Source organism: Gymnogyps californianus, chromosome 10 (genome assembly GCF_018139145.2).
Source record: "Gymnogyps californianus isolate 813 chromosome 10, ASM1813914v2, whole genome shotgun sequence".
NCBI lineage: Eukaryota > Metazoa > Chordata > Aves > Accipitriformes > Cathartidae > Gymnogyps > Gymnogyps californianus.
Window position 1 is genome coordinate 18,802,779 of NC_059480.1, and position 24,811 is coordinate 18,827,589.

Below are 24,811 nucleotides of genomic sequence, written 5' to 3' on the forward strand. Positions count from 1 at the left end.
AACATGAGAAAATTCTGGTTAAATCAGAATGTTTGGGATGCTTGCTAGAATTGTTCTTGGTTAATGGAGTGCACGGTTAGGATGTTGCAATGTATCATGACAGCAAAATTACTGATACAAGCTTAACAGAATAATATGTGTAGCTAACAAGAATTATACTTAACGTATTAACCAACATGGCTATGAAATGCTAAAGAATTAAGTTAGTAATATTCCATTTTATTACAGGGTTTGGCTCTTCAGAGCTTTTCCGCAAGTGATATTTCTAGATCCCATGTCGCCCTGCTCAAAGCTACAATGAAATAAAATAATAGCTTTCATTTTCAAAGTAAAGAAGATAACCCTATCTCTTGGCATCTGCTTAAATAAAACCGATTTGCTGTACTAATCTTACTTTAACAGATCAGAAATGAACGTACCAAAGATAAGGCAAATAAACAGTTTCTATTTTATCTCAGTCTAATTTGCCTGTCAATGTGAAGCCTACTACAAATCAAGACAGAAAGTAGCCTGAAGCGTTAATTTATTTTTCGTCAACAAAAGGAAGGCTTATCTCCACAAACTTGCTGCCAATTTTTTGTCTCTTCAAAATAAAAATGCACTCCTTGCTCGCAGGAGGAGCAAGAGTACCTGAAGAAGGACGCATGGAATACTTTCAACAAATCTTGCTCTGCTTCTCTGTTTCAGAGACCAAGTCTTATGAAAATAGCCATCTGATGGGATCTCACAGAGATGAGAGCAGAAACACTAACTTAGATCTCATGTTCTTTAATCAGGAAACACTCTGTTACGTTTAGGTTCAGCCAGCATTTCCCTGCTCTGATGCGTGTATATGCAAACACACAGATGATCTGATGTATTTCAGTCAGTTGTAGTAACAATAGATAATATTTACTTTTGATTATTTGCTTTTGCCACCTCTCCAACTTCTTGCTGTGCAGCTTTTAAGTAGCCTCCAAATTCCCTCTATGCTGCACTCCAGAAAAGGACAAAACAAAGACAATGTACCAAGTTAGCTCTTCCACACATCTATAGCAGGAGCGCTGAAAAACTGCCCAAAAGGCTAAACTTGTCACAAAGCTTAGTTTAATTTGACAATCATCATAAGGCATCCATGTAAATTAAAAATTCCCACCAGGGTCACATATATTCTCCCACAAAATAAAACATGTTAAAACAGAGGCCTGGGATTCCAAAAGATGCTAGTGGTTACTGGTCTTGGCCAGGCTGCTGCTGCTGCTGCTGGCAGTGGGGTCCAGGAGACGCAGCACCAACAGCAGCAACTCAGGAAGTGGAAAGTCAGCTTGCACAAATCTCTTTCAGTAGAACAACAAATAAAAAGGGAAAGAGATTTGTACAGAAAACATCATTCTCCATCCTTTCTGGGAAAACAAAACAGAACGAAAAAGATAATCCCATTCAAGGAGCAAAGAGCAGAGCTTGGAGTTCTGAAGCCCAACAATGCTGATGGCCCATTTTGAAAACTAATGGAGCACTACAGAGGCCTGAGTTTATTATTGCTTTATCCCAGTTCAGCCCAGGCTAAGGCTACGGTGAAGTCCAAATTAATTTAAAGCCAGAAAATGCAGATCCAGTAACAGCACCTAAGTCCCCATCCACACATGGGTGTAAACAGATACTTTTGGTGAAAAAAAAAAAAAAAAACAAACCAAAAAAAAAAAACCACTCCCGAATTTCCCCTCTTCCCGTGCTATGCAGATCCCCATAGCAGGGCTAAAATTTGCCCCAAAGTATGTAACAGTTTCTCTCTCACATCTCCTTTAGCTGAGCCTCTTCCAAATGTTTCACCTTTTATTCAAACTAGTCCTCTATCCTGGTGATACATCAGCTCAGAGATGCTTCATGGAGCTCACTGAGAGGCACACAGGTACCCACACGTTAAAAAGAACATGGCACAGAGTCTAAGAACCATCACCTGTACTCTGTAATACCCAACGATGCTTTGCCCTCAGCTTCCTGAGACCAAATGGCGCAGACGGAAGGGAGCGTCTCCCCATCTTGCATGCCTGGCCAGTGATCAAGAGAAATAGCATGCTGTGTAAATGAAATGGCATCTTACCACCACCATAAGTCAGAAAACAGACTCAGGTAAAGCGGGGCTTAGAAGTCTCACATCAAGAAAAAGGGTGCTTCCCTCAGACTATCACATGACAGGGCAACTGTTATTCAGGCAAACGTTATACAAGGCAGTAAAATTTTAGCATGGATATCTCCATGGTTGACTTACAGGCCCAACATATGCTAGGGATCTTTAAAAAAATTAAAGGTCCTGTTAATTCTTCCAAAAGGACAGAATAGAAGACACACAGTGCATCTGACAAACGCACGTGCTACACATCCTAACACACTAACAAAGGTTGCAGCTAGACTTGTCAAAACAGTTAAAAAGATTTAGGCATCCTGCTAGTACCAGAATTTATGGCATTTGGGCACCTAAATTTAACTTTTTTGAAAATTCGAGCCTACACGTTTCTTTATTGCTTGTCCCATTGAGTGCAAAGGGAAAACTGAGGGTAGGGTTAACTACAGAAGGATTTCAAATCCATCATAAGGTTTCCCTGTTCTTTTATATATATATTTATATATATATAAAAAGCATTATTATTATTTAGCCACCTGAGGGCAGGGGGGAACAGGAGCTATTTAAAATTAGTTTCTTAATTATTTAAGCATTAGTCCCCTACCTCCCAAATCACAATACCTCTGTCACAGTAAGGAGCATAACATGAAAACATGTTTGCTGCCACTGACAATTCCTGAGTCTCTCCTTTGCAGAACTTCAGACCAAATATCAGGATAATGGCAGCTTGACACATATACACTCCCCAGCAACATACACACAGCAAGTAGGACATGCCTCAGTTGCCTCAGACAAAAAAAGAAAAAAAAAAAAACAAAAACAAACCAACAACCAACAAACTTGGAGAAACCATCCAGAAGAGTCTCAGGAAAGGGAACTATCCACTTTCCATGGAGAAGCAACTGCCCAGGAGTCCCTGCCCAGTATAAAATGAATCAAAACATCCATTCCACAGCTGAAGGAGATTCTGAAACCTGGCAGTGTCACACGCTGGATACTTGAAGGCACATTTGCTTTGTGTTTTGGGAGAGAAATCCAGTTACAACAACACACTGCAGCTGCAGGGCTGAGGGAAAGGAGGCGAAACTTGGTATCTTTCCTCTGTTCCTGTCCCCATTTTCAAGCTTCATGGCTGGCATGAGCTGGTGATCTAAGCAGACACATTAACATCCCTGAGTGAAATGGCACCATTTGTGGCCTCTGAGACTTTGTCCTCAAGCACCATTGCTGGTGTGTCTGTGGTGACTGCTGTAGTGTCTATGGCAGGAAGTGGATTCAAGCCCTGTGATAAGATCTGTTGGATGGTTTTCCGCAAATTGGGGTGCAGCTGGTTTTGGGTCTGGTAAAAAATTTCTAAGGCAAAAGACTTGAGGGTGCCAGTGCAAAGGTCCTCATAAAGTGGAATTGTGTACATCCGAGACATCTGCAAAAAAGGAAAACTGGATAGTATCACCTCAATAAAAGTGAAGAGATTCAGCTCTTCTACAGCTACACTCCAACAGCCCTGAATGACTTCAGACTGGAGACAAGCAACATATTTCTGCAAAAGACAGCCGAGTCTATCCTAAATAAGTTTAATGCAAAGATTATTATGAATGATAATAAAAAAACATTTGCTCTCTAAGACTGAGCTACTTCCACAAATAACTGAGCTATTTTTAAAAGGCCAAGGAGAAGAGGCCACAGCGAACACGTGCATTAACCTTTTGCTCCTGCACAATAAAAACTACTGAAAGGCATTTGATGAGCCCTAGCCTTGCTTGAAGTGTAAATATTCAAACAATCACATGATTTAGTAGTGTAAAAATTTCTGGTCTGGAAAAGCCAGGGCTGCTACAAAGCAACACAAAAAATGCACCGGGCAGAGCTGGGACAAAGGTATTGAGTTAGACTAGAAAAGCAGAGATTATCTGTAGGCATTTCAAATTACATCTGCCCATTCCTCCCCACCCGCTAGCAGGTGAGCCATGCTCAGCCCCTTCGCAACACACCTGGTCTACACTTGGCCAGGAAGCAGAAGTTCCAAGGTCTTTCACGTCGCATGTCTCATGCACATGTCTCATGCACTGAGAGGTGCAGTGATTTTAATCCAGCAGTTAGTACCTGGTTTTCCAAGAAGCGACGGACTTTGTAAAGGTCTGGATAATAGTCATTTCGGACTACAATCTGCAACCAGCGGATACGGATTTCTGCATTCATGGAGTCCAGCTGAGAGGAGTAACATTCCGAAAGCTTTTTTATTACCTCTGAAGAGAGCACATACACAGAGAAAGAACTATGACCTATTTTGTCAAGTTTGAGGGTCATCAGAGAATAACAACTCATAAAATCACAGAATCATAGAATGGTTTGGGTTGGAAAGGACTTTTGAAGATCATCTAGTTCAAACCCTCTGCCATGGGCAGGGATGCCTTTCACTAGATCACGTTGCTCAAAGCCCTACCCAACCTGACTTTACATGAATGATAAGGTCAATGAGGGGTAGGGCCCTTTAGAATTCAATTAATTATTCCAGGAATACTTTTCTACTATCCTGATAGCGTACTCACCATGTGGCAGTGGTGACCCATCCAGCAATCTGTCCAAGAAAAGCACGGTTTGGAACGTTCTCCATTTAGTGAGGTCAACACTGCTGGCAGCAGCAACAGAGTCCAGAGGCTCTGTGGTCCAGAGTTTGAAGAGTGTCTCCACTGGTCTGGTCAGACTGGATCCCTGAGATAAGTCTGGCTCAGCTAACGGAGGTCCTGTAGCATTGAGCCAACGTTCAAACTCCAGTCCTGGAATGAGGAGCACCAAAAATGTCGAGCAGGAGTCTCTGCAGGTGGCTTGGCTGCCTCAAGGTTCAGGACTGCTTCTAGCACAGTTAAGAGAGGTTCTAACAATAGCAAATCAGACCAACCTATAGTTACAGCGACATAACAGTCTTAGCAGTCTCATCAGGCTAGCCTATGCTACACCTGGAAGAGTGCCAGCAACACCTCTCCAAATTTAACCATGAGTTTTCTAGAGCTCAACATTACAGTGAGTAAGTACAAGAAACACACAGGCTCTTAAGACCAGCCAGGCTAACAAGTATCTATGATCAAACATATGTTCTAATTTAGGATTTTTTTGTGCATGCATTTCTCTTTCTCAGAATTTTGAGGAAGACTGAAGAATATGGGGAAAACCTGCTTCATAAAAAAAAAAAAGGAGGCGAGAGGGCTGACTAAACTCCTCCTACCTAGCAGCAAAACCAAGCAATTTTATTTATACAATCAATAACTAAAACAAACAAACAGAAGTTTCTCCACAAGCGGCAGAGCTAGCAGAGCCTGGTTTCCAAAAGAGCTCTTCCCCTTGACCCTTTACCACCTCAGCACTTTCCTAACCCTTGGCAATACTTCCCGTTCCACACCATCTACCCTAAAACTCCTCTCTCCTGCATCCCCTGAATATTAGCCAGGCAAAAGTTAGCACGTGCTGTGGTTAACTCATTAGCCAACCAGCGGGCCAAATAAAACATACAATTGCTGAGCTCACGCTGCAGCTTTTCCCACGGTAGGCTCACTCATCTACATCTCTCCACAGGCAGTTTCCACAAAGCCTGTAGGAACCTAGTATCCTTAAGAGCTGTACTCCACTGCCGGTCTGGTTTAAACTGACCAATGGGTTCATTAATTACTTGCAAGGATGGACACATGACAGGATAACATTAGTCTCACTTCTTTAAGCAAGTGGGCTAATAAGCACCTAGTAGATTACAGACCTTTCACAAATCCACCAACAGCTATAAATAGGGGATATAAGGGAGAGTGAAACATTACGGAAGAGATTTTATATGCATGGATAGGTCCTTGGGAAAAGTTACAGTTCCCAAAGTATGTTTTCTGTAATTAAAATAGATGAAATTTCAAAGAGTGTTCACCTTTTCCTTGCATTTCAGCATGTATAAATCTCACATGCACTCATCATTCTGTCTGCAGTGTGAAAGATGAGTTAATGAGAAAGTTAACTGAGGGCCACTCGGCTAATTAATGCCAAAATTGTCAGCAATTTAAGATGTTCTCATTCCCCAACATGGAGGCAGTAACAATAAATCACCGCAACCATTTCTATCACGAACATCTGGCTGTTGCCAAAGGGTTTTGTTTGCCTTAGCATTTTCTTATGCATCCTGCAAGCCAAGCACTAAATTTATCATCCAGATTTTCTAGTGTTTACAGTTAACTAAGTAAATTTCCTACCTGCTTTGCTCTCAACACATTGCTCTTTCAGCTCTGGAAAAAAATTCAGGAAGGAATCCAAAAGATCTTGAGCCACAACGCTGGTAAATTTGTACTTCTCAATGTAGGCCTGAAACAGTAAAAAAGATAAATTATGGTTAGGAGAAAGACAGCTTCCTTCCAATGTAGAACCACTGCATGCAATGAAAAAAACAGAGATAGAAGAGTGAGAACAAGTATTTGGAAGGTTTTAAAAAAAAAAAAAATCATGGCAAATATTCTCCCTTCTCCTCCCAGATGAGGAAAGCACCATAACAAGAAAAAAACTGGGTAGCTGCAAATACATTGACAGCTGAGTACAGGGTTTTTTCTGATACAGATCACAGATACATTAACATATCAAGGGCCAGAAGGTTTCCTCATACTTGACACTAGTGGAAAGTCAGAACACAGCTGGCATCTGTATTATTCACTGATAGATTATGGACTAAAGTAGTAATTACAGAACTAAAGATAAAAGAAAGATGGAATGGGGGATGGATGGGAAGAGATGAAAAACATGCATGCAGCAAAAAGAAAAAGCAATGAGTTGTGTCACTTTTCAAAAACAAGTCAATAGCTGACACAATTTTCTATAGGTTTTGCAAATGTGCTCCAAGGCACCAAACCTGCCCCAATACAGGAAGGGTGCCCTTTGTCACCCTGGCTAAAAAAACCACAAGCTAATACTTTTTAGTAGTGAATGAAGTCACATCATTCCAGTCACACACAATCTATGCTGGAACAGCTTTGTAATTATTTGGAGCACAGAACAAGAGGTAACAAAAATATAATACTACTCTGTATTTGGCACCTCATAAGCTCAGAATCTGAGATGAAAGAAGAGCACGAGCACATTCACTTAAGAGAAATCTTGTAGAAAGAATCATCTAGGTTGACAGACAGGCCCACACCATTCTTCCATCTCAGACACACTTGTATTCAACTTTACCCCTATCAATTAGCCACAGTGACAAAACCTGAGGCGGGGGTGGGGAAAGCAGCTCTAAATCTCAAGAGAAACACATGCTTATTCACACTCACTCTTAGGAAGGAGTCGAAGTGTCTTGGGTCACCACAGAGCTGCGACAGGTAGTAAACAAAGCAGTAGCCTTTCTCATAGGTGAAGAGGTTCATTAAATTACTAGGATTTACACCTGAAAGGAGAAGACAAAAATATTATAAGATACTCTAATGTAGACACGAATTTCCAGCCCTTCCAAGTATACAGACCCCTTAGAGACCACCGAGTCGAGATGTAGTGACTTAAAAACAAAACAAGCCTGTTGTCAGTATATTTAATTTACTGCATTAAATTAAATGGAAGCAGTCCAAACACACAGGCTGGAGAGAAAAAAAAAAAAAAAAAAAAATCAATCATTGTAAGCTAAGTATTAATTCCCAATGGAACAAGTCACTTCAAATTAGAAGTCACTGAAAACACACCTGGAATTTGAAGACAAATCCTTTTTTTTTTTTTCAGTGCCAAACTCAGGGAATCACCATACCACAAATTTTTAAAGATATCAATATAAGGTAATCACTACTGTTCCTTTTTTGAGACTTCCAACACATGCTTTTCTATTCCATTTGGTTCCAATATCATCTCCACTTGCATTTTAGGTTGTTTTAAATATCATCTAGATTGAAGTCCGCTTGACACCTCTAATGGTGACCATAGAACTAGAGAACTATCAATGAAGAAGATACATGATGCTGGAGTGCAGATGTGCATCTGGCTTAGGGGACAACCAAACAGCCTCTGTATAGCTCACTCAACAGGAGAGCAAGTACATATGTTTATCTGTATGCTTAGGCATACATATGTAGTTTTTACACGAACACATAAAAAGAGGAACATGTAATAGCACAGGATTTTATATGATGTTTCCAAATATTTTCATTGTAAACTACTTTATTTTACCTATTCAGAAGCTCAAAACCACACAGCTTTCAAGGCAGTTTTTCACACTCTGTTTCTACTCAGTGAGTCTGTTCTGTTCTCAAACAGAACAATATTTATAAAGATGAGTTAGCCAGCTTTGAAGAAAACTTCAAGGCAAGTTCCCTTATTTACTTTTAGACTGGTTTACAAATGAGTATTTCTTTTTTCTTTCTTTTATAACGGATATGTAAAAATTAGTCTTTTTTGCTCTATATTCCAGCATCGATATACAGAAATTTTGTGTACAGCAGCTTCAGCCAAAAGCAATACCTGGCTCCAGTTTAACCTGAAGCTTGCTGACAGGGTTGTCTTCTCCAAGGAGCTTCATCTGTCTGTGGAGAGCATCAAGGCGGAATGCAGTCTCCAAACATGTGAAGGCAGCTCCTACCCCAGAAAAACAACTTATTAGTTGTGGGAAAATGACTAGCAAAACCTGACCTGTGCAGAACTAGCACAGGTACAAAATAAAAGCTACTGAAGGTGTAAAGGACACAACAGCGACACAGAATCACAGTAATGTAATGGCGGAGAAAGGAGTGCAAAAAATCCTTGCAATTTGTAATGAAAGTCAGAACCTAAAACAGCGCATTTACTCACTCTGATTATGCAGCAGGCTGAACTGAAAAACAAAGCAGCATGAAAACTATGCTAAAGTTTACATCCTTGACATCATCTTATCAGTTCTTGCAAGATAAGCAGAGCGGCATTGGAATAAGTATTGTAGAGGTAACTTTCAAGGAGCAATCAAGTGCTACAAAAAAGTAATGTCACTGGGAGAACAGCAGACACACGATTCCATACTCAGTGCCAAGGATATTACTAAGCGAATGTCACCTCTTGGGTGAAAACAGAAGAGGATTAGATTTAGTTGGTATATTACAGATCCTGTGGATCTTTTTTAAGCTTTACCTAGCATCCTACCCATACTGCATCATACAGTTTTCACCTTCCACTCATTAAGACTTCTTTTACAGCTGCGACTGGGAAGGCTACTCTTTCTCTTCTATCTAACTGCAGCGTAGAGCATTCCATGCTTTCAAGCCAAACTAGCTGTATTACACTGGCAAGTCAAGAGATCTTTCCTACGCCCTTGCAGATGTAAAAAGCTGCAGAAAATCGATTTTCAGATTCGGAAGATACTTAACATCCAGCACTAGTAACACTTTAGCTTTCTTTGCCAAGTCTTCAACTTCAACCATAGAACTTGTTACATAGATACAATCTCAGAGTCTCGATGTACGTACACAGGAATCTGATATAAGCAAAATGAGAATTAAGAACCAGGATATATTTGGAAGATAGAAGAACCTGTACTGGCAGAGAAAGGGGCGGATATGCTTCACAGGGGAAAGCAAGAACCAGGACAGCTAGTGTTAACAGCAATTACTTCAAGCTACAGGGATGAGGATTAAGCAAGATCCAAGAGGTGTGGTACTCAGTGGACTCCAATTTCTGTAAACAATGTCATTACAAAGATGCCTTTTTATTAACAGCAGAAGATACTCCAGAAATGACATCAGAAATGGCAAGAGGTTTGTCTTAGAAACAAAATGGAATGCAAAAAGAGCTTACTAAAGAAAGGCACAGGGAAAGGCATTTCTTAGTTTCCTGAACAATTGCTTCTTGAAACAATCAGTTTTAAATTTCAAGAGAATAGACCCAAATCAGCACGGATCTTGTCCTATGTCAGACTAAGATGGGATAGAGAACAGGTCAATATCTTCTGACCTATTCGTATCATTGCCATGCATCATATAACGTGACTTATACGAACAGTCCTAACCACTGAGAATTACTCAACATAAAACAGCTTTCAAAGATATAGAATATACATTGTAACATCTCCATATATGCTCAGAGCACTTCTTTCCCTAAACTTTATTATCATCAGCTCATCTCCAAAAACAATATACATGAATAAAAACAAAGGCATCCTTCTAAACACTCTCGCTGCCAAGATTTCCAGGAATTTTTCCAAGATTGTTTACAGCAGATGTGTGATAATACACATGGTACAGGCTTTTAAGAACATAACAGGACAAACTAGAGAAGTGTATGTTCCCATTATTCACTTCAATAAAAATCCAATTAAACTGAAAAGCAATAGGAATGAGTTACTACTTACATATTCTAAAGACACTACCATACAATTGACCTGTGAAATTCACTGATATAAGCAAAGGCAGGGCTGTACAATTCTACAGGAAGCCTCAAGCAGATAAACAGACAGCTACGTAGATGTGTACATTGTTTTTTCTAAGTGCTATTGCCATCATTCTTTCCAACAGTAGGTAGCTACTAACTAATCAGGATTAGAAAGATACTTGTTCAGAGGATAGTTATTTCACAATGTAACCGTGATAAGATTTCTTACATCCTTCTCTGAAGCATCTTCTGCTCACCTTGCTCTGACATATGATGACATATGAACACCTGCCTGGTACCCAACAGTAGTTCCAAAATTCCTACAAACGTCCTTACAACACTGTGCTAACACACCTCACTCAAAGCCCCTATTACCGTATCAGATATTGATTCCACCCAAAGCCAAGACAACGTCAGACTCTAAGCATCTAAGATGTTCAATGCAAAGTTTGAGGCCGTGTATGTTCCAGAAATACAAAAAGAAAACCAGCTCCCTACAGACTTTTGAGCTCCCAAGGCAAATATTCTATGCAGCCAACTCTCAATTATTGGTTAGACATAGCATAAGGAGAAATATTTCTGCATCTATACCATAGGTCTCAGTGGTGATCCGGCGCTGTGCATATGTGGCTAGCCCCTCACTCAGCCACATCTCCTCCCATGTAGCATTGGTGACTGCGTTTCCAAACCAGCTGTGGGCAACTTCATGAATGACGTCAATGATCAAAAATTCATCGCTCTCCAGAATGGAAGAGATGATGAAGGTCAGGCATGGGTTTTCCATGGCAACAATAGGGAAGGATGGAGGAAGAAAAACAATGTCATATCTAAAATTAGAGAGAGAGAAGAAAGAGCAGAGAAAGGAGATAGGTAAATGACAGCTATTTCAAAAGACACACACAGTAACATTTTTTTTCTTTAAGGAAGGCTTTTCTGAGACTTTTTTGTGACTCCAGGAACAAACTTTCTAGACCAGTGGTGCCTAATTCTTCTGATCAGGGGATCACAGAGTTTATTCTGTTGGCCAAGGACCTGCTCACGTTTGGATGTAGAGACTAGACAGTCTTTTCGTGTGCAGCAGATCCAGCACTTCCCAGAAGCATCATGCTCCCTTCACACATGCAAACTCATCACAAGTTGCATATTTGAGAGCCAGAACCACTAAGTTCACTCTACATACACTACCACATACACAGCGTCGAGTCCCCAGAGGCTCCCAGGAAAGAGAGAGACTAGGAAGCTATCGAATGAATTAATTGATTTGGGGTACCTGCAGTGTCAGCAAAATTACTCTAGTCTGTCTGCTTCAGAACGTAACAATACTATTTGTTTTGTTCTCTAAATTTCTCCAGCAATGATCAGCACTGGCACACTGCGCTGTGTTCTCAGATTATTTCAAGCAACGTCTTGTAAGTTAACAACAACAACACATTCTTCCTGCTTACCTTTAGCAAAGACATATAGGAAGCTTTTGTAAACATTTTCTCCTATCCAAAGAATGAAAGCATTCTCTCAAAAACATTCTCTTTTAATACATAGTCAAGCTTAACTTCAGAAACTATTAATGTTGGTTTTAGGGACTAGGACTCTCAATGAGTCTGTACTGAGTCAGGTTTTCAGCATCCTCAGGCATACCACAATAAATATATCATATGTCAAGTACCATGTGTAAAAATAAATAAGATAAATAAATAAAACTGCCATACATTTTAAATGGTGTCCGGCCCAGTGTTGGACTTGCATCACAAAACACTATAGTATGAAAAACCTTCACTCCTCAGGGAAGACCCACTGTTTAGAACCCTCCAGTTCTGCCCACCATACAAGGCAAAACACCACCGTGCCTCCATGGTCCTCTCTGCCCTTGCAGAGACAAAACTCCAGAGTTTGTTTCCAACTACTACAGTGCTGCCAGTTGAGAGGCTCATTTGTCCCACTATTGCTAGCGTAGGGAGAAAGCATTAATTTCTCAAGACCGTTTTATTTTATTCCCATTACACATTCCTGGGAGACTTTATTAAACTCACCTTCCCCATATATATGGGCCATACAGACTCTCTGCAGCAGTCAGCCAGCGCTCAACAATGCCAGAAAGCTTGCTGATGGCTGTTGGCAGCAGGCAAGGCTCTGCCCACACTCTACTCCTGTCAGAAAACAGAAGACATCAGGTGATACTTCAGCAAACTGAATTATCTCTTAGAAAAAATAGCCTGACTTCTCACCACACTTCCATGTATGGTAATAGCGCTAAGAGGTCTCACATCAGACTCAGGCCTTCTTTAGGCTAACACTCTATGGATACATGGCAAGAGATAATCAAAGATCCCTTAAATAAGGCAAGGAGACAAGTAGCTGTAATGACTACAGGGGACAATAAGCAACATTTATAAAAGATGAAAATATCTTTGCCAGTGCAGTGCCATGAATTTCTTTACACCCAATTAAACTTCAAACTCTCTGAATGCTCACAGCTCGTGGTCCCAACTGTTCCCTTATCAATGACTCAACGTATTTACTACTTTTAACATGAAGCACTGTACAGAGACACAAAAGGCAGCCTCAACTCACTGCAAATCTTACCTTGGACCTATGTCTGCATGTATAAGGTCTCCTGCCACCAGGGCCACTAGGTAGGCAGGAACTGGATATTCCATGTAAAATTGATATACACCTTCTTCTTCTAAGTAGGTACTTTGGGTGGCACTCATCAACACCTGTATGCCTGCTGGAGCCTGGAAGACCAACATCATACACATAACTCACTAGATGATCACAGCTGAATGACTACACCACAGATATCTCTGGTTTTTTTCATCTATGCCTGAGGACGTACACTAAAAACAATCATTTAGATAACACAAAATGTAAGATTTCTGTGAGGTTTTTATACCACAATCTACCCAGCCCATGAAAGCATACCAACCAAAAATATTACTCCTCCTATATTCCATGGGTTCTTATGCCAGCTGCCCCAAAAGTGCCCACATATCAAATTATTTCATCTACACAAAATGCAACATTATTTGATGCTGCTTTCATAAAACTTTGGTTTTTTCCTTTCAAGAACTGATAAAACACAGTTGAGTATTATCATCAATAACCACTACTAGAAGCAACCAGCCGAATTCTCTTCTTCATATTACCCATTTCATGGTTACTCTTTCAGCGTTGAGTACGGGGAAGGCAAGACCCAAGCGTGATAGGCAACAGTGTTGCCTCTGTGGCAGTACCCCGATTCTGGCTCAAGAACCACAACGGGATCTAAAAAATCCAGTATTTTTTTATAACACTTGCTTTCACAAGTTAACAGCAGCTAAGTGCACCATGAACCGTTTATAGCCATTCGGTCACTTACCTTGACAGTAGCTGAATAGGTACATTTCACTGCTGGTGTGTCAAAGCAGGGGAAGAAAGACCGGTTACACACTGAGTGGCCCTGCGTGAAGACAAATGGCTTGGCATTGCCATACGTCAGTTCTGGATCCAGCCACCAGATCTGTTGAAACATGACGTGAAGAAGAGGTGAGGGAAAGGGACAAAATCACAAGGATGAACTGCCAAAAAATAAAACCTGAAATCAAGAGGATTGTGGGGGAGAAGAAACACCTCAGCTGTTTGGCTGCCTGGATGAATACCTGGCACAGGGCACATTTCCATTTCTAACAACACATCTTTCTACTCCTGTTTATTTGCCGTGACTACTCAAGAGTAATTTCTTACTGTCTGAACACTGAGTGGTACCACACAACATAGCGTCTCCCAGCCACTTGCTATTTCTGTTGTATCAATTTGCTTGGTTAATAACAAGTCCCTAACAAACATCCACACAACCTTCTTCTCAGAGGGAGTACTCTGAATAGCTTCATGTTTTTAATTCAACGTGAACAGGAGTAGTAGGGGTCAGGTGACGCAAGCTGAAAGAAAAAAAAAAAAAACCACACAAAAAACACAAAACCAAAAAACCACCAAACCCAAATCCACAAACCAAAAAAACCCTGAGGCTGAACAGTGTACACAACATTATCTCTGACCCTGACACTGCCCTGCTGGCTGAAGCATCAAATATTTTGACACTATGCAAAAAAGTCAGTATATGTAAGAAACATCTGGTCAATGACACTGCAGGCCTCTTTTTACAGAGCGGGTAAGGAGATTCTGGGTGGTCACAAACAAAAAAAACAACCCCACAAAACACACCACTGAGCATGTCAATTTTCAGTATCAAACAGCAAATAAATCATGAGTCAGACCCTCAGCAAATAATTAGAACAGATTAAGAATAATATGAAAAAGTGCAGTTATTTGCCTTTTTGGTTCTTCTGTTTCAAATGTAATGTTTACGCTTTCACATGCTCCCTGCCTCCAACTTTGAAGTGTAGGAACAATTTTAAATAAGGATTTTCTTGTAATCCTAGAACTCTGGAGCTGAACTTTTACGGAAAATATCAAATATTGTGAAACTTGCAATAAAGTTGGAACCACTGGAAGTCTTGGGAACAGTCAAGCACAAGGAATAAAAGTTCTGAGTCTGCTGAATTCTCAGATCAAAGCAACCAATAAATCTGAATTCAGGGAAGAGCAGTTAGTGCAGACACTAGTTCAGTTCTGGTCCTCAAGAGAAAGCAATGAAACACTTACAGAAGAGAAGCCTGGGTACTATGTCTGCTCTCATTTTAAAAACACGTTACAATTCTGTCTCCTAGTTAACCTCTCTGTGTTCTGGAAGTCAAAGTTTTCTCTCTCTCCCTCTGTCCTATAAGGTTACTCTTTGTTATCTTCTTCCCTTGCCTTTAGACCCTTTTCCTCAGACGCCAGCGTGCTCCTCTCCCACATCATCCACTTCAGCAGCACCCCGGGGATCGGTGAAATGTAAGAAAAGGAAACATACTGTCAGCAGCTTTCAGTCATTCATATAGAGGTTCACGTTTCCACTGGCAAATGTTTTTTTTTTTTAGGTGGGAGGCATTACAAAATTAAAAACCTTTACCTAGAAGTAAAATTAATCTCAGAGCAGCATTCTTATCTTGAAATTTGTTTTAAGATTACCCTCTTGTGTTTCAAGCCTGTTGGGCCAGAAACACGCCTAAAGCATGTCTTCCAATGAACCTTGCCTCACTTACACCACGAGGGCTAAGGCTATGCAACTATTCAAATCCACGTGCTGCATTTCAGCATATCACTGGCCAAATCCCTAGGTCACAGCTGAGGGGCACTACATAGCTACAGATTTCCACTCCATGGATACCTGCATTTCACGGCAATGAATATCGTCTCTGCGATGTGACGTTGTGGAACTGGAGACAACTGTTCCAGAAGGCATTTGGGGACGCATGTCTCATTAAAACCCACAGTTTGACACTAATAGCTTTTGCCCAGAACACACATTCACATAAAAATGCAAGTGCTATGTTTTAATCTAGGGTAGCAGTTTTCTAATGATGCAGGAAGGAGGCTCAGAAATTAAGTTTTTAAAGATCTGCCCCAATGCCAACTTTTAAAAACACTCCTCTGATCAGTGGCTTTGTGCTCATATCACAAAAAGTCTGACTTACGATCTGTATCGTTGGCCCTGCTGAAGAGACTCACCTTCAGAAGGTTCTGTTTCCTTTGCTTTTTGAGAGACAGAAAAGGCTAACAAAGAAAACAGAGAGATAAGACACCACCAGACCTAAGTTGCAACACTAGAATAGGAAGGAAAAAGGGTTGACAGACGATGTCTTTAGAGTAGAGAGATAAGGGGAAGTTCTCCCTGAGCAGCGCAGGAAGAAAACATAAGCAGGAAGCAAAGGGGAACAGAGAAGCTGATTCTTGTTTACAAGAAACTCCACAAATTAAGGACAATTTCTTTTCAACCCGTCCCCCTTTATTTGACATTTGGTTGAAGTTAAATGAAGCACCAGCCCCACAAGCCAAGAGGGAAAACATTTGCAGAGGATGAAGTATTTTTTTCCCCTGTTTTCTAATGTCTGCAGCTACATGGCAAGCCTCCGTCTCTCTTTCCAGATGCACTTGGAACAATGATGAAAGTTATCCTGAAACAATATAAATAGATCTGTAACATAAATAGACCAGGCTATGCTGCCGGACAGAGGCAGGACTATGGACTGGGGAAAATGAGTATAAGCAGCATCCCAGAAAGGAGTGCAAGGAGCAGGGTACTGCGGGGGCTAGAGCAGTACACAGGGACAGAGCAGTATTTGGGGCCACATCATCTACTCTACATCCAAATCCCTTCTGTGCTCCCCTTCAGAAATATACGTGACGTCATCATAATGCTCATCATTTTCATCTAGTTTTTCATGTACACAGGAGAGCTGTTTCACACATTAAAGCTGTTCAAGGATGCAGTTCAAGTGAAAAAACCTGCTGCTTAGTTCCTCTGCTGAACAGAGGCTTTGGGCAGTCCAGGTTTCCCCCTGCCCACATACTGCAAAGAAGCTCACACTTTACAAGGCACCTGCCAAGAATATCATTTTTATGGACTTCGATTATAATCTAAGTAATTTGCCAAATCCGGCAAATGACAAAGGCAATTAGCTAAGCCTCTTTCAATTTTAAATCTCTCCATATTTCTACCTGCATTATTGATGAAGCTCCCAAGAAGAGCTGCAACACCACAGCTTCTGTTCTAGACAAACAACAAGCTGCTCCATCTGATGACAAAGTAAACCGCACATCTGAGATGCAGAGGATGTGAGAGGAGCAAGGCACACCTGGACTGCAAGTCACTCTAGGACGACTGAGGAATCAGGACAAATCTAATGGAATGATGGGGAAGTTTCCAGCACTGCAAAAAGGGCTGTCCTTTTTGCTAAATCCTGAAGATGAGGAAATGCTATCATTTTTTATACCAGAACACAGAACAGGGTTTGCATTTAAGGTTGTCATGGAAAGAAAATAGCACTGGTGTTAACATGTGCACTGCCAAATCAGAGGTGTGACGCAGTGGGCAAGAAACAGATGTAGATTTTTCTCTCTAGGGAAGGAAAAAAAAAAAAAAAAAATCTTATGAAAGTGTATTTGTAGGACCAAGAAGTAAGGGGTGAGGGAAAAAAAGGGGAGGAAGAGCAGGACTCCTGACACACCTGATCATTGTGTGCCTTCAGCCCACACCATGGGAGATACATGTTTATGACAGTCTTGCTTCTGATGCAAACTGGTGATGTACCAAGCATATGGTTTCCTAACAGCACAGGGAGCTGGAATGCTCTGTGAAAGGCAAATTTAATCTCTCAGCTGTCTCGCAATGTCCATCAACCAACCAAAGATCTTGGCTCCTTCCTCTACACAAGAAATAATGGGACAGCCGAATAACATATCCAGATGGCTCAAACCAAGTATACCAAGGCAACAGGTTTCCAATTTTAAACAGACTACTATCTCCACCGCTGATCTTACTGCCAACACGTCCATGCTGCACTGTAACATGAATTTACTGTTTTATAGGTCCCACAAGTATGCTAGGGGTCCCTCAGAAAATAAATCCTGACCTAAAAAGATGATACTCAGAGAAAGGCCAAAGAAAATAGAACTTTTAGAAGGGAGAGGTCTAATACTGTAAAGTCGCTTCACTTACACAGAGAAAAGGGACTGTGAGGAAATGTACTAGACCCAAGTATAAACCAGTTCACCCTTATACACATGAATTACTCATCCCTATTAAAATGCCATGCCAGGCTGAAAAACAGCAATGACAGATAGCACTACAATAGCATGAAATGACTTTGGATCCAAAGAAAATAGTTCAGCATGCTGAACATGAAGGGCTAGAACAGGTGCTACTCTAGGACAAATATTTTGCCAGCCAAAATCTACAATAGTGAGCAAGGAAACATGGTACGATTTATGTCAGTGAGCACGCCTGCTTCTACTTTTCAGTATCACTTGAAAAGGGCAGTGCATGCCCCTGACACTGTAACCACCAATAACCTTTTGACACTAGTCCTTGTAGCTTCATTTCAGCTGAAGCAGTACACACCATTAAAGGTACAGTAAAGACTTCAAAAGACAGGATGAAGAATAGCTAGCTCACGTCTGATCCAGGGGAAGCAAGACAAATAACAGAGGGAATGGAAAAAACGCCCTCCTCTCAGCATCCTCAAATATGTAACGTTCACGCTGGATCGTGTGCAGGGCCAAGGAGGCAACATGTTAATACAAGGTGGACTTAACGAGCATCACATCAATCAGTGCCCTGCACCTTCCAGTGGTTTTCAGATTGTTTCTAAAGCCAAGTCTCAGAGTGGTGTTCCGTTACATCTGAGTCCATTTCTCCATAGACACAGCAGGACAGCCTGCCCCTTTGGCAACAGGGCTGGCAAAACCCGGGAGAAAGCACAGGCTAGCCTAAAATAATTTGTTCAAGAGGAGGAAAGTATGTTATCGTATACTTCGGGAGGTATGGCTCAGCCAGACTGAGAATGATTATAGAGCACACAGCAACACCAAATTAAAGCCTTCCCACCACAAACATGGCATAGAGTGGACAAGAGAGACAGGTTTCTTCACAAAATCTTGAAAAAAAATAACAGAATCTTCTGAACACACTGTGGGCCCCAAAAGACATCTCCCGTGTATCTCTTCAGTGCAGAAAAACTTCAGCAGAGTATTGCACAAAGAAATATTAAAACCAGGAGTTCCAGAGGTGAAAAGGAACAATATTCTCACTTACAAATGGATCTGAATTTCAAAAGTGCCAGACTTTCACCTCATGTTTGCACTTTTAGGGAAGGACCAGCATGTTAAAAGGTCACCATATAACAAAAGGAAACTGTCAATAAAAATCATGTGGAACTCGCCATTCTGAGTGAGCCAATGTATTAAGACTATCCAGATCACTGAGAATGAAGTTACTTTTGTGAGCTTCAATGCAGTGCTAAAATTAGACAGAAAAAGATCAAGCAAACTCATTCTATTCGGCAACACTTTCCTTTCATAAGGAAAGGCCTAGTATATACTTGCCTTTGGGTTATTTTGCATGAAACCATTATATTCAATTTCTGCTCATTAAATACATTGTAATAGTCAAATAGATCCACACATTTACTGGTTTTGAACAACGCAATGGCAATACCAAACCAGCAGGCTGAGAGTCAATTTCATTAGGTGAGACAGAGGCATCCAAGTTGCAAGACTCTCAAAAAACCATTTCTTTTGCAAATAGAGTCATGAACCACATGATGAAAATCATGTTAGTTTAATTCCCAACCTGAAGAGACTATACAGTAACAAAAAGAACTAATGTTCCAGCAATAACTTTATATTTTCAATACCATAACTTCTTAAAAACACCAGATCTGCTAGACAGCACTTAAAGGCCAGGAACAAAGTGCTTCTAAATACCAGGGGTTTAAAAGAAGCGACAGAATTTACAAAGCATCTCACTACTGAAGATGGTTAATCCACACAGACACGGAAGCAGCTCCCACGGCCACATCAAAATGGGTGTTTTGGGCCATTTCTCATCCTTTTTTCCAGCAGATAACTTGTAGGAATACGTGGAATCTCGCCCCGCTCTTCTCAAAGCTCCTGACCACGGCTGGTTGGAACGTCAACCGAGGTGCGCGAGGCCTGATTTTGTAAGCACCTGGCAAAACCCCCAGGGAAACTCCTGTATTTGCAGATTACGTAACTTGCCCTGAAGAATTCAGTCGAGGCAGGAGTTTTCAAATTTTCACGCTCCTCACCAACAACCGCAACGCCCTTAAAGGACGAAAAACTTTAAAATGACTACCGTGAGCGGGGATGAATAGCCTTGGGGGCCACGGCGATGGGGGAGGAAGGAGGGCGGCTGTGGGTCGGTACGAGCATCGCTGCCGAGTGCGGCGTGGGACCGCGCAGGGGGACAGATGCTGCTGACAAGCAGGCAGGCGGCTGTCAGGCGAGGAGGGAAGAGGCAGCGGAGGGAGGGATGGGGACATAAAAGGAGGGGCTGACTGCGAAATAGCTCCCGCTGCCTCTGCTGCGGGGCCAGGGCGCTTCCCCGACGGTCAATTACAGCAGGAGGAAAAATGTGAGAAAGGCACGGGAGGGCTCCGCCAGCCGCCCGGGGACTCGGTTTCCTGTTTTATCTCCCCATCTCCGCCCCGCCGCCCCTCCCCGGGCCCCGCCGCCCCCCGCAGCGCGGTACTCACGGCGGGGCCGTCGGCCGTGGTGTAGCGGACGATGATCTGGAAGGGCTGGTGCGGCTGGAGGGCGGCGGGCAGGGAGACGGTGAGGGACGAGCCGTAGTCGGTGAAGGGGTCCACCCTGAAGCCAAGCGGGCAGGCGGCGCAGGGCGGCTGGGCGAAGACGGGCAGCGGCGGCGGCGGCTCGGCGGCGGCGGCGGGCGGGGGGCTGGCGGGCGGCTCCCCCGGGGGGGCGGCGGCGGCGGCGGGCAGCGGGCCGGCGGCGATGCAGGGCGCCGAGAGGAAGGTGGCGGTGGAGGGCGGGCTGGCGGCGCAGGGCGGCGCGCAGGGCGGCGGCGGCGGCGACGGCGGCGGGCAGGGCGGCGGGGGCAGCGGGGCCGGGGCGGCGGCGGCCGCGGCCTCGGCGGGCGAGAAGGCGAAGGAGCAGGGCGCTTCCCCCGCCGCGGCGCGGCGGTAGGCGGCCGAGAGGACGTGCAGGGCCGGGTGGACGTCCAGCACCAGGGCGCGGGGCTGCGGCCGCAGGGCGCAGAGCTCCAGCACCAGGCAGCCCGCCAGCGCCCGCGCCTCGGGCCGCAGCTCCAGCCCCAGGTGCAGGTGGCGGAGGCTGAAGAGCTGCGAGCTGGAGGCCGAAGCCACGTCCGGCGGCGGCTCGGGAGGCGGCGGCGGGGCCGGCGGCGCCTCCGGCCCGGCCGCGGACCCCTTGCGGCAGCAGCACAGGCCGGGCGGCCGCGGAGCCGGAGCCGCCATGGAGCGGCGGCGGCGGAGGAGGCGGCGGCGGCGGCTGCTGCTATGTGAAATCCATGGGCGGGCGGGGAGGAGGGAGGCCCCGGCGGCCGGAGCGACCGGGGCGGGGAGGGGGGGGAAAGGACCGCGCAGGCCCCGCGCGGCACCGGCCGAGGGAGCGCAGGGCCCGGGCCCGGAACAGCCAGCGGCGGGCACGGCCGCCAGGCGGCGCCGCGCGGGGCGGCGGGGGGACGCTCGAGGGCAGCCCCGCCCCGCCCCGCGCCACCCGCCGGCTGCGCGCGCACCGGGGGGCGCCCGCCCGCCCCTGCCACCGGCTCCGGGGCGTGCACACCCACGGGCAGGTGCGCGCTTTACACACGGGCTTTCCCGTGCAAGCACACCCCTCCCAGCGAGCGCTTCGGGTACACACGCGTACGTGTACCCAGGCTGTGCCCCCTGCACACACCGTGCACGGCTCCGGCACGCACGCACACAGAAACCGCTTCCAACGCAAGCAGCGCGCGCCCACGCCCACAGGCAGGCGCACAGGCAGCATTCACACGTGTGGGCATCCACACTGCACGCCCACCCTGGCCCACGCGTGCAGGCCTGCACACCAGCGGCTCCATCCATCCGTGCCCCTCCTGAATCCCCCGGTTCACAGGGCAGCGTAAAACGTGGGCGTACACACACACACACACACACACACAGACACACACACAAACACACAGAGCTTTCCGCCTCTCCCCACACCCAGCACCCCCTCTAGACCGCCGTCACCTCCCCGGCCCCGCTGCCTGGCCCCGGACACACCGATCCCCACTGCTCCTGCTTTGGGGATGGCCACAACACCCCACTCGTTCACTCCTGCCCTCCCACAGCCTCGCAGCCAGCTCAGCCTCCTCCGCACAGCCTGAACACTTCACTTTCACCTCCCTCCTCCCCAGCTCCAAGACAAACAATGCCAAACTCCCTGCATGACAGCTCCCAGCAGGGCTGATGCATGCACCCTCATCCCACCGGTACCTGTTTTGGCTTCCTCCATCCTGCTCCTGGTCACACTCCTCACATCTAGCTCACAGTCTAACTCTAAATAGCCTCCCTCTACCAGCACCCCAGACACCCCCTTTTTTAATCTCTTCCCTCCCACCTTGGCTGCCCGTAGTTGCCTGCTTCCAACACTCACTCCAAACTGCCCCCAGATCCCAGCTCACACATAACGTGTTTTACTCTTCCCCAGCCCTCGAGGCAATCAATCACAGACCATCCACTGCTGCCGTCCTGAATGGGAAAGGACAGAAACCACAAAATTACCAGCTTTATACAACCGCTTGTTTCTCTGCACGGCAACGGTAGGGGACAGTAAGCTGGAAGGAAGGAGGTGTGCTGGAAGTAACTGTGATTTGAACTCCACGCAGCCCAAGAGCAGTGTACAGGAAATCTCCCTGCGCCATGCAGTGACACTTCTGTAAGTTATTTGCACGGTTACGTTTTGCCTACCTCAGCCGCCTGATGAGTCTCCAGGGCGCATTTTTTGGATGACATGGGAACATTTATTACATGGTTGTGGGTTTAATGAACCCACAGTGGTACATTCTCAAAACCGCCCAAGCCTTACACCAGTGACAGCAGCATCTGCACCAAGTTCCAATTGAGTTTCCACTGTATCGTCATACTCGAGGCAGAACTGTGGCCCCAGCACAATGTGGCTGCTGTCACCAGCTGAACCAAATCATAGTATCCTAGACCGACCTGAAGCTGGGACTATAAAGAAAACCTCTGTGTGATTGCTTACGTATAGTAAAACACACACTACAGTTGCAGTAAAAAAATAACAAGGCAGCATTCAGGAAAGCTCTTTGGTTGATGAGGGCATTACAGCCACCCTGCATCTTCTCGGTATGTTCTTTTGAAGCACCTTCAAGAAGCAATTTTGTCTTCGCCCAATCCCCTTCTAACTAAGAGAAATTTTTTGTCCTGCCACCTTTTCTCTCCACATTCTCCTTTTATAAATCAAATTTTCTGCATTTATCCTTTCCTTCTGATACCTTCTCTCACTCATACCATTTGCCTTTTGAAATAAGTGTGCTTTCTCAAACTTTGTTCCCAGCGATGTACTAAGACTGCTTGATCTCCCTCTGGCTTTCATCTAGGGGTAACATGCAGACCACAGCCCCAGCAACCTCAGGATCTGACCCTGTATGATCTTCACCGCAAGTAATGGTGAAGTCTTCTCAGGTGTTCAAGCTAGCACAACTTCAGGGCCTGACTTTGGACTTAATCACACTGATCTAACTGTGCATTAATTCCATTGAGTAATTTTAGAAGAATCCTACCTGCGTTTTGATTGAAGTCCCAAGCAAGTGCAACATTTCCACTCATCAGATAGAGAGAATGTGTTCCTGCTCATCTCATCTAAGAGTCTCTAAGCTTATGATAATGAACCGGGATCGGCTGCACTCACTGCATTTGGACAGAATAAGCAAAACTGATGCAACTGAAATTCCTGAGGGTAATACAGCAAACCAATTATCCCAGGCAAATCTCTCTCAAGTTGCACACCTGTTGGTCTTGGGCCACAGCCTCTGCTGTATACTAAGAAGGATGTGTTATCTCCATGCTATTTTGAGTAGGATCTCTTTAAGGAAAGCCTCTGTCCCAATCCCACAGTCTTATTCTACTCGCAGAATGAAGTCTTCCCTGGGATATCACACTATAAATTCTAAAGCAGGATCCAATTCCTGAAAATTCCCATCATCATCAACCTCTTGTAGAGTGCTTCAAAGATACATTTCAGTCTCATTTGTAAATACTGATGTTTCTTCCTTCCACTTCAGTGACAGGGCCCTGGGCCAGGCCTCAGCTTGCTCCTGTGGTTCAAGATGAAAGCCAATAAAAAAAATTACTACTACCCGTGTGAGAAGCAATACTTCTGTACTGTCTGAGAGACAAGTGCCAAATGAAGCAGATAAGTGATTACAGCAGAAAGAACATTTCCGTCTGGCAGTCTCTCCCCTTAATTCCAAAGTAACAATGCTGGAACTAAGGTTTAACAAAATGGTGGAGCTAATCCCTGCTGTCCACAGGTGACTGTTTGCCTGCTCCATCACAGGCCCTTGTTTGACACCTTGTTGAGCTATTTCAGCTCGCTGAAGCAGCAGGAAAGTATTCACCTTTTTAGGAGAGCATAACTGGGAAGCAGCAGTTTGGTGTAATGAATCCCGACCACAGTTTCCTCTCATACCTATGCTAGTGTTACAGTTACCACCTACTGAAAAGTGCAGCCCCACTTCACCTCCCTTCCAGGTGTGCCTTCCTGTCTCCTTCTTTGTACAGCATTCCTGCTTTTGGAGGGTGAACTTTCTGCAAGTTAGCTTTCTGAACTGGGTCACTGCTGGACCAGGCAAGAGCCAGTGCTGGCATCGGGTAAGTGGAAGGAACTCCCAGCCTGGAAGAAGAAGGAGGACAAGATCAGGATGGCTCCCCTTTTGCCCAGACTGCCATTAGCTCAGCCTTAGCTGCAAAA

At 44.3% G+C, this 24,811-nt stretch overlaps 2 protein-coding genes across 4 annotated transcripts in view; both read right to left on the minus strand.

Annotated features, from left to right (window-relative positions):
• Nucleotides 1–1,692: 1,692 nt before the first annotated feature.
• Nucleotides 1,693–21,309, minus strand: RNPEPL1 (arginyl aminopeptidase like 1). The gene is made up of 11 exons (XM_050902157.1): nucleotides 20,569–21,309; nucleotides 13,791–13,931; nucleotides 13,016–13,167; nucleotides 12,463–12,579; nucleotides 11,027–11,262; nucleotides 8,561–8,674; nucleotides 7,390–7,502; nucleotides 6,328–6,436; nucleotides 4,651–4,878; nucleotides 4,205–4,347; nucleotides 1,693–3,524 (listed from the first exon to the last, which is right to left on the minus strand). The coding sequence occupies exons 1-11, from the start codon at nucleotides 21,307–21,309 to the stop codon at nucleotides 3,252–3,254; spliced, it is 2,367 nt and encodes a 788-aa protein (XP_050758114.1). The 3' UTR covers nucleotides 1,693–3,251.
• Nucleotides 21,310–24,100: 2,791 nt separating this feature from the next.
• Nucleotides 24,101–24,811, minus strand: part of ABCC5 (ATP binding cassette subfamily C member 5) — a 50,665-nt gene continuing 49,954 nt past the window's right edge. For all 3 annotated transcript variants that reach the window (XM_050902153.1, XM_050902154.1, XM_050902152.1), the window contains exon 31: nucleotides 24,101–24,733. In XM_050902153.1, the coding sequence (XP_050758110.1) occupies nucleotides 24,674–24,733 (60 nt within the window). In that variant the 3' untranslated portion in view covers nucleotides 24,101–24,673. The remainder of the gene's footprint in view (nucleotides 24,734–24,811) is intronic.

Coding starts and splice junctions, on each gene's coding strand:
- RNPEPL1 (XM_050902157.1), bottom strand. CDS start 21,309: ATGGCGGCTCCGGCTCCGCGGCCGCCCGGCCTGTGCTGCTGCCGCAAG. Junction 8,675..11,026: donor GATCACCACTGAGACCTATG/GTATAGATGCAG, acceptor TTTCTGGGGTAG/GAGCTGCCTTCACATGTTTG. Junction 3,525..4,204: donor GTCGCTTCTTGGAAAACCAG/GTACTAACTGCT, acceptor CCTTTTTTGCAG/ATGTCTCGGATGTACACAAT.